This window comes from Antrostomus carolinensis, unplaced genomic scaffold (assembly GCF_000700745.2).
Source record: "Antrostomus carolinensis isolate BGI_N321 unplaced genomic scaffold, ASM70074v2 scaffold7518, whole genome shotgun sequence".
In the NCBI taxonomy this organism is placed as follows: domain Eukaryota; kingdom Metazoa; phylum Chordata; class Aves; order Caprimulgiformes; family Caprimulgidae; genus Antrostomus; species Antrostomus carolinensis.
In genome coordinates this window covers 54663-64963 of record NW_010334923.1, presented here as the reverse complement: position 1 = coordinate 64963, position 10301 = coordinate 54663, and the positions used below count along the sequence as shown (strand labels likewise).

The 10301-nt window shown below is 37.2% G+C and overlaps 1 protein-coding gene across 1 annotated transcript in view; it reads right to left on the bottom strand.

Annotated features, from left to right (window-relative positions):
• Positions 1–4318: 4318 nt before the first annotated feature.
• The window catches only part of LOC104529901 (monofunctional C1-tetrahydrofolate synthase, mitochondrial-like), a gene marked incomplete at both ends in the record, with an annotated part of 59857 nt that continues 53874 nt past the window's right edge, over positions 4319–10301 (bottom strand). Inside the window, one exon of the mRNA XM_010174339.2 lies at positions 4319–4387. Coding sequence (XP_010172641.2) covers positions 4319–4387 — 69 coding nt within the window. The remainder of the gene's footprint in view (positions 4388–10301) is intronic.

Genomic DNA, 10301 nt, shown 5'->3' with positions numbered 1-10301 from the left:
ATAAAATGCAAACCACTTCCACCAATCTAAATTTAAGTGTTACTTCCTCAAGTTTTACTTCCATGTTAATCCTTTATTTACCCTCCTGGCATTCAAATAAAAAAGACTGCAGTTGTCAGCTACTAGATTGAAATCCATGGGATTTATTCTGATTTGTATTTAATTATTCTCTAACTTTAATTTTACTCTTTCAAGCTCTCAGCTTCTTATGGAAAGCAATTACAGGGCTGCTCTCATTAGAGTATGGTGCACACATGGGCAGATGTGATGCACAGAAGCACAAACACGGCGGGTGAGAGGGCAGCCCAGCCCATACCGTGGCAGCTATGCACCGAGGGGGCCCAGAAGGGTCTCCCACAACACTCCCTGTGCAATTGTGCTTCCAAGGGTTCATCCACACAACCTGGATAGGACAGAAATTTGGACTGTGGGATCCAACATCCAGAATATTGTTAGCCAAGAGGCCCCCTGCCACTAACTTGAAATCCAAATACACTACTAAACCACTCACATGGACAGATGTTCCCTTGGAGCTCCGAAATCCACCAGAAGAAAAGTTATTTGGGGAGCTATTTGAACGGTCTTTTTACAAAGGCAACCCTGGAATTAAAATACAGTCTAGGTACTGAAGGGAGTGAACTCCAGCAGAACCTCGGGAGCCTTAGGCACACCCTGGAACAAGGACAACAATATCTTCTCGGGTCAGCTTCAGTAACTCCGTGTCAGCCCATCCTTCCCACTCTGCAGAGTGCCACTTATTTTCATTACACTCTTAATAAACTATATGGAGAAACAAATAGTGGCACAGGGATGCATTCTGCTGACTGTTTTCAGAACAGGAAATTTTATTATTCAAGTTTTCGTAAAAGAAAATAAACCCAGAATGTCAATAAATATCTGAAGCTATCTGGCCGCTAGAAGAATATTTATAATACTTATTACCATCCTCCCCTCATCTTTACTGTGAGTAGCACTTTAAATGTAACACGAGCAGACCATCCCACAGCAGCCAGCCTGCAACTACAAAGAGCTGTCCCATTGAGCAGCTGCTCTGTTACGCGTGGTATAAATAAATGCTAAACATTAAGGGATCAGTCCATAAGGGAACAAATCTGTCATGACAAACATGGATAAACACTATGAAATCATTATGTACATTTCCAAAAAAGCCATCTCAATTCTATACCACTGGATGTAAGTTCAACTGAAGCCTAGAGTTATTGGAGGCAGAATGCCCTGTTTCCCATTTTGAGATTTTACTGTCATTCCTGCATATGGAACACTGTCAATCACTAATACCTTGAGGCAGCAATTCTGGTGACAAAGTAGCAGGGTTGCAATGGAAATCAACCCACCAAGAAATCACTTTAAAACCCCACAAATGAAAATACACACATCAATTCACATACGAAAAAACACACTGACAGAAGTTGCCACTTCAGTTCCATGCAGGACTGGCATTTGGTCATTTTTTATTTATGAACTTCTAAACCTCTTCTCCAGTGCATGCAGATGCCAATATAAAGCTAGTGCAAATCTACTCAGTAGGTCGTTCTCCCCTTTCATAAGACTTTAGAAGAAACTCTTCAGACCTCCGCAGCTTAACTTATACCCACCTACAGACTCTTCACCAGATCATGGAGGAGTGCAGCTATATCTGCAATAGCTACTTTCAGCTGCTGCTAACCACAGATGCTGTCACTTACAAATTATGCCAAATGACCCATCAGTATCAGCCAGAAGACACCTGGAAGGCCTCCTGCTCCACCTCCTCAGGCAGTCTTTTTGCCATTCCCCAATACCAAAGTGACCTGGAAGACCTGCTGTGGTGAACAGTTTCATCCCTACTTGCAGGACAGGTCCACAGCACGGTCTGAGCTGCATTTGTGTTCTGTTTAATCATATCATATTATTCTGGTTTTTACACCACCAGTGTGCTGTAGACACTGGATGTCCTTGTCACAGGATCATTTCTGATGTTACTGTTGTCAAGTTGTGGTACTTTGCTAAAGGTCGTTACACTGGTATTGGGAACTTGTTCTCCCTGCGGTAATTAGGATTATGTTGCCCAATTACTATCAGTAGCCTCTCTGGAAACTTAAGAAGTCCCTCTTCTTTTGCATGCTATTAGGCTTCAATTCTCCTCATTTCTGGTTTGCAAGAAGAAAGACTTGCAATTCACACAACATCAGAAAGATGCCATTCTCTATAGTAGAAGAGACAGTATGACATTGCCCACGTCAGGGTACACTAGGATTAGCTTGTCTTAAAAGCTGTCATGCTGGAGGGCTCTAAACTCACAAGGTGGATCACTGCACTATATTCAAGTATGCAGGGCAAAATATCTTCCCGTCAGCACTCTCTCCATTTTTTTTTTGTTTGTTTGTTGTTTTTTTTTTTAAACTGAAGCTATTAAAATTAGCACCTCTTAAAGCTATTAATGTGAATAATTAAAAATAATGAAAGGTATTAATTCACAAAATGGGACATGACACAAGCTTGAGGCTCAACAACAGCATGGACAGTAACAGAGCAGGCCAATGCATCTCTACACAAGAGCAATGGCACAGCCCAAGAGGCTCACATCAGTCAAAGCACAGCACTCTCTTAGAGAAGATTTAGGCAAGCCGAAGATTTCCATTCATGGACAGGTGATTCATGTTAGCCTGGAAGCCAACAGGTATTCAAAGCAGCAAAGAGCTGCTTTAGTTTCATGGTTTTAAAATAACTTTGTGAGAAGAATTTTGGGGAAAAATATTCTTGGGTACTGTGGTCAGGGTCCTCGTAACAAATAATAGTGTTTGATGAAAGCTGGTAGATGTTTCAGTCATAGCATAGATTAGACTAGAAAAGAATACCACATAAAAGGCAGGAATTTTATTGCATAGAAATGCGAATATAAAGAAATGCAGTGGGGGAAAAACAAAAAAGCATGCAAGTCCCAGAACCAAATCCCTATCAATCAAAAGAAACTCTTCTGACATTTATAATTGTCTTTCAGAACACTACAACAAAATCATATTTTTTTCTTACAGATATGCAAAGTGCAAATAGAATGACACAGACTAAACACTCAGAATCACAGCTACCTTGTCACTGGTGCTTAACACACACAATGTTATCCAAGTGGTGATTTAATATACAGTTCTAGCCATGACATTCTTGATCCTACATGACCTCCAGTTTCTGCTATTGGATGTAACATTAAATTCTGATGCACATATATTCTTTATACAGCCACATGAAAGAAAAGATGTTATTTGCAGGGGAAAATAATTAAGATGGCTATAGTAAAATAACATAGACTTAAATTCTATTTTTCTAATATTTCCTGAGAGTAAGAAGCTGTCCTCATCCAAACACAAAAGCAAAAAGGTAGTTAGCACCTTGACATGCTGTAGAAAATGAGATATTTTTACCAACTGGGGATTGCACTAGTATCTTTCTATACTCTTCAACTTTTCGCTGTACGAGGAATTGTTGTGAAATATTCCAGCTATGTAATTTCAATGGTCAAACTTTCAATAATATACATTCATTTTATGCATTTCTTTTCAAAACAGCTTCATTATTTCCCAATTTTTCTTCCTCCCTCTCATTCAGCTTACTATTGCAAAGGCAATACTAGACTGCCCAGTCACAAAGTTCGGTTGTACTAATTCTGCATGCTTTGGGCTGTTGGAAGAAACCTCACTAGGGTAAGTGTAAAACCTTCTTCTCATAGGCCAGAAAAGCTTCATTTAGCCCCTGAAGACACTATGGCAAGATAGCAGGGCTGGGAGCTGTCTTTTGAAAAAGTGTAAACAGGCAAAAGGACCCTCCTGTGTTTCTAAACAGTACAAACTATAATACAGAATAGAATGGCCTCACCAAAGCATCTACTTTCTACTCAAAATGCTGGACTGTGGGAATCATCATGGGAACGTACACATAAAGGAAATACACAAAAAAGAAACTTCCCTAGAAGAGCAAGATGGGAAACAGAAGGAAGTCTATGACTTAGAAGCCCAACTTGCCTTCCAGTGTGCTCAGCGCAGTTCAACAGCACACTGCAGCTTGTTTGCAACATAAGGCAGAATTATGGCTAGAGCCAGAGTCTCAAAGAAAGGAAAAAAAAAAAACCAAAACACCATAAAGGTATAAATGCAGATAGAGTTGATTAGTTAACATATACAAAAAAACATCTGCTAAAATGCCTTTGTGGATTTGACCCCGGCTTGAACCTTGAAAGTTAAGCACAGTCACTGGAGAGCAGCACGACAAGCACAATATGGAATTTGGAAGCTGGAAAAGGGCAAGCATCATATGCCATACTCACCTCTAATGTCTGCATTAGTGTGGGCTTAATTGCATCTTTCATCAAAACTGTCAAAGCGCCTGTTACTCCCTAAAAAACCAAAAGAGTCCAGGTTTTAAAGTACTCAATTGTAAGGTGCAACTTTTCTGAGTTACACTTAATCTTATAGTTAAAACAGGGAAAAAAAACCTTATACTTCAAAGGAAAAAAAGAAAGTGTGCTCATGAACCATAATGGATAAGCAGTGTTACAGTGCTGCATAAAGAATTTTAGATTGTACCTGAAGACTTCTAACATACTGTACTTACAGAGTGTGCCAGAAATAGTACCAGTTTTGCTCTGAATACATTTAAAAGGCAATAGGTAAATATTCTTCCTATTTCATGGAGAGATCAGAAACAGAGTTAAGTGATCAGCATGAAGATTTTACTGAGAACAAAAGACAAAGCAAGACAAATGGCCAGCGAGACCTGAGAAAGCAAGAAGGCAATAACTTGCTAAAACCCCCTAAAGAAATGACAGATGTATTTCTTTCATGACAGAATCAATAGCATAAATCAATAGCTAGCAACAACCAGAAAGGGTATTTTTCAAGACTTGTACAAATATATATGTAATAGACATAGGATGAAAGCAGACACAGAGTTGACCAGGAATGGATAATGAAAACAACACAAGATTAAAAGTTAGAGGTGCCTTACTGTGATGATGAGAGGACAAAAGGAGCTGAGTGAACTGCTGCATTTCAGTTGTAAAAAAGTCTTATTCCTCCCTAAAATATTTGCTGGCTATTAAGTGTAAATTTCACACTGACTGAATTTAAAATAAAAGAAAGTAATGACATCCCTCTACACTAAAATTCAATGCCCATTTTAGAAAAAAAAAAAAAAAAAAGTCTGCAGTGTACACATCTCTTATCAGGCTATATTGTAAAGTGCTCTCTAGAAACCACAAGCTTATATTGCAATTTATTCCCAAATTACTTCAATTTTGAGAAGAATATGTATTTTGTTTGGAAGAACTAGATCATGGATAGAAAAAAATGCAGTAGAAAACACCAAAAAAATAATTTAATACATTCTTGTATTATAAAGAAACAATAAAACCAAAGAAAAATAGTATCTGCTGTAAACTGTTTAAAATTAAAGTTGAAAAACATGGATACATTATCTGAGTAGCCTATAATCCTAATGACAGACAGATAAGAGACAAATATACATGGTCATTACATATTTTATACTGTATTTTATACAAATTCAAGTTTTCCCTTTCAGAGCATCGCATCTGAACATAGACTTCAGAGGAAAAGCAGAATATGTGGCCTCAGATAAAAATGAACTGAAACCAAAATAGTAAAACTGGTTTCTACTAAAGCACAGCAAGCGTTTCCTTGGAGGAGAGAGAAGGAAAGGAGAGAGGAGGAAATTATGTTTCTTAACTCTGCATTTTGTAAACTCCCACTACCTACAAACTCCAATAGACTCACAAAGATGCAATATGAGAAACTGGTAGCAAAACATATAGTTTTCCCTCTTCTGAATTATCAAAAAATACTTTTATCTTTCTTAATATGTTAATTTTAGAAGACAGGATCAAAACGCAAGGAAACACCAGCATGTCAGCTCTCTGGCAGAATGGGTGAGGCTCCATCACTTCTATAGAAGCAGTCTGGTGCTGTTTTGTACATATACCCAACTATTCCCATTTGAATCCAAAGCTTATGGCTTAAAATACAAGCAAAGGGAAAAATATGTTAAGAAGATAAATGAATTATTGTTGCTTTTCACTCCCGCAGGCTCCTTTATAGCTACAGATTGTTTCAATTGGTGAGACTATAAACTACTTATTTTAGAGAAAGAACTTAAAAATGCAGAACAAATCTCAACAATGTTTCATAAAGGTTCATTTAACCAGTATCCTATAAAATTTTCTGCTGATAGAATAAAATGTAACTTCAGTATTTCATCCACAAATTAGTTTTCTTTTTAGGATCATGTAAAAAAAGTAACTGTCACCTCTATTGCCTTTGATTTCTTCTATTTTAGTAATTTGTAAAAGTCTTTCAAAAATGAGCATACTTCTTCTGATATTAAATTTAAAATCTGTTCAATATAACAACTTGCTTTATAAAACTAATTTGATTCACTTCCAAATCTGAAGCACTTACAAAATAAAATAGCGAATACTCAGTCCCAGCTCTAAGAATTTAAAATTAAATGTAACAAATTTTGATCCTAGCAATTTCTTCCTTAAAGCCCAGTTTTTAATCCTACTAATTTATCAAAACAAATATATTCCTTTTCCTGTTGAGCACAGTATAGAATTTGAATTAATTTTAAAAAAAAATAAAAATCAGAGCTTGCAATATACTTATTGAATAGATGTATAAGCCTGTTTTTTGACTGCTGTTTGATGAATTCAGCAGCCAGCTAGGACAGAATTTCTCAGATCAGATGTGCAGTTCTTCCCCTTCCACCCACAGCTGAAGGAAACAATGCTTGTAACTAGTTGCTAGCAACACAAAACTATAACAGCTAGTTAAGTTCATCTTCAGTCTCACAGAAAGCAGAACCATGTACACACACTAGTTAGGAAGCAATAGGTAATAGAAATATCTGAAGGAAAAAGTTGGTTAATTTTACGTTTTCTTCCTGTATCTCAGTTTTTCCATCATCATATAGCACAAGCTATTCATCATTACACTAAAAGAGAAACAGCTGCTCTGTTCTCTTCATATGAAGAGAACAGCACATGAATGCTGAGATGGTTTACAATACTACCATGTAAAAGGCAAGTGTAATAGCTATTCAACTTTCTGGAGAAAAAAAAGCCAAATGGAAAACTTTATATCAGATCTTCCAGCTGGTCAATGGCAAGGTAATTACCTGGCAGCCACCAATCAGTCCCTAATGCTCTTCTGGGGAAACCTGCCTAAGGACTGACAAGTGTTAACCTATGCCAACTGTAGCCATCCAATTAGGAGTTTCTGTTGTCTGCTTCATGCTGGACGAGACCACCAGCTCTTTCAAAGTAAGCCATGTGCTGACTCAAGCCATGTCTCCTTTGCTTTCTGATAGTTCCTCACCAATCTGATAAAAATAGTGAAGCAAAAACCCCAAATACTTCCTATGCATTTAACTTCCTGGGAAACTTCATCCATATTAGATACGCATTCTGGACACAACAACTCATTGTACCTGAAGCTGAAAGCAAAGAAAAAAAGATGCAGACTCCAGTTAGCACACATCATGTCTATCTGCCATCCATGGTTCTTAAACAGGTTTAGTGTCAACAACAGGCCTTAAAAGCCAGACAGCCAATAAAGTTTTCCTATTTATCTGACATGACTCTAACAGAACAAAGTTTTCATTCCTTCATATTGCCAATCCTCCAAGCAGTTAGCAAACAATTCCTACAGCTCACTCAAAGTCCTGGATCTGATTCTCAAAGCTATTTAATGAATCGTGTTCCCATTTCCAGTTCAGAGAAGGTAGATAATTTTTTTAAAAATAATTAGAAGTTTAGACACTTACACCCCAATTAAGCATGTGAAAGCCCAAGGACCCTTAGCTTCACACTAACTCACTGTCAGAAGAAAGAAATAGGACTCCAAATCAAATGTATACGAACACTCAACTCTCCTGGGTTCCCTCCTGGAACTGATCCCAAGTACTTCTATCCACCAGCCATCAGGGCAGGTGTGCTCCCCAGGACAGAAAAGATCATAGAGCACAAAATAAATTACACACGTGACACAGGGAAAGCAAACTTAGATGAAAAACCAAAATACTTTCAAAGCAACTTTCAGTGGAGCAGTCTCTGAAGTCTAGCAAGAGTGGAAATGAAAGCCAGCATTAGATGACAAGGAAGGTAATTAAGAGTGACTGCTGTGAAATGCATAAGTGTTACATAGACTGAAAGGCAGAGGAAAACCCTTTTCTTGATAAGAAAAAAATTGAAGTACTTGTAACTTCCCTTCACTTGAAACTATAGTCTCTAACAAAATGGTAACATTTTTCTGCAATATCAGTTCTGTAAAAAACTAAACTCTAAACCATAAGCTGAGAACTTCAACCACTTGTTTTTAAAGTGAAGTATGCACACAATATTTCTGATGAATCAAAGAACAAAATACATTCAGCTGACAGATCATTTATGAAAGTAAATATAAAGCTATTATTTTTGGTCCTGGAATTATTGAAATCCAGCAGCATGACACAAAATAAGTTGAGAAGAAGTCTTATTTAAAAAAATAGTGACATATTTATTTAATATTTTTCATAGCTGCTGAAATACTGATCTAGGGCATACATATCCATTTAATTTCACATAAAGATATGGCATGTGTCCATCAAAATTCTACTACACTGTAAAAGCCAAAGAGAAATTCAGTCTTAAAAACACTGTACAATGAGCACCACATTTTGGCAAAGACTTCTGTACGTTCCATTACAGAGGATAGATATTTAATCCATTACTCTTGTGGAAGGAGTCTTCTCAATTCATGAAATATTCAATTTATCTTTTTTCTATTATTCCTAGCCTGCCTCTGCATCTGGTTTATATCTGCTAATGTGTATTTAAGGTTTTACTATTGTATTATTATAAATATATTGCATATAAAGTAAAAATTAAGACCAATTGTGTTTTTGTGACATATATTGTGTACATCTGGAAACAAATCACAAAGAAGGGTTTAGTGGTTTTGGTTCACATAGATTCCAATGCACTAAAGGCTACTGTCAAACATTTAAACTTGCATAAATTCAATCTGGGCAGAATTTTTTTTAAATGACAGGTAGGACTGACCACCACCCATTATTCAGGTTGTGTGGTACCTCCCATGATACAGCTGCCTTTAAAATTTGTTAAAACTATATGTAACTGCAGTTCTTTGGGCTAAAATGTTCCATGTCAAATGGCTATGATAGATTCAAGCTTTTAAACTTCATTTTGTTCAGTCATTTAAGTCAAAATGATTGAACTGTTCTTGGATTGAGAGTATTCAGGAAGCATGTATATTGGTTTCCCTATGCTCACTTGTCTTGAGATCCTTCCTTTATGAGCTATAAAGCTTTACCTTTTCTCTGACACTGGCTCGAAAGAAGGATGAAAATTCAGGAGAGATCGCTTCCAATCAAACCTCTTACCACATCTGAAAATTTGCTCAAGATATAAACCCCGGGAAAATGAAAATTTTACAGTTCATAGACACTCATTAGTGAACGCTTAGCCTTGCCCCATCCTGCCCAGAAAGCTTTAGCCGCAATGTGCAGCGTGCTTACAGCCGAAGGTGTTAAGAAATGTATCTACAGTCTGCACCAGGCTGGACCAGCTCTGGGCCTGGACACCTGGACCACAAGCAAAGATCTCTTCTCCTGGATCCTATAAGAATTCTTTTATAACATGTACAAGGAAGAGATACAACCCATACAGTCCAAACGGAAGAGGGGTCAAAAACTGGGCTTGCAGAAACATAGTAACAACATAGGCAGCACAAGCAGCAGAGGGAAGAGTAGGTATTGCATTTAAAGCCTAGAAACAGTAGGTTTAGTTGCAAGCTGTCCAAATAGATTGACCATCTGTGCAAAGAAACCAAGAACAGAGATAAAATGCCACTCGATAGAACTGAAATTTATCATCTTTGTACATATGAATTATGGCTGTGGTATGGTCTTTGATTATATATCTCCTGCTATTGTTTTTAAAGGATTCAACTTTAAACAGTACACATTCACAAGTGCAGTACAGTTATTAATAAGTTCTCTCTCCCTGTGCAAAGTAACGAGTATTTAATTTGATACAGAAACCTTGGTAAGAAAACCCACTACTAATTTCCTCTTTTGACATTTCTTAAATCCCAACACCATGCCATCTGACTTCTTCACCAATATTAGTAAGTCTGCAGAAATTAAAAATTGTTCCTGTTTTCCAGGGAGAAACCACTACACACAAGGATAAAACTCGAAAGTATTCACCAGCTTTGGTGACAACATAAAATAAT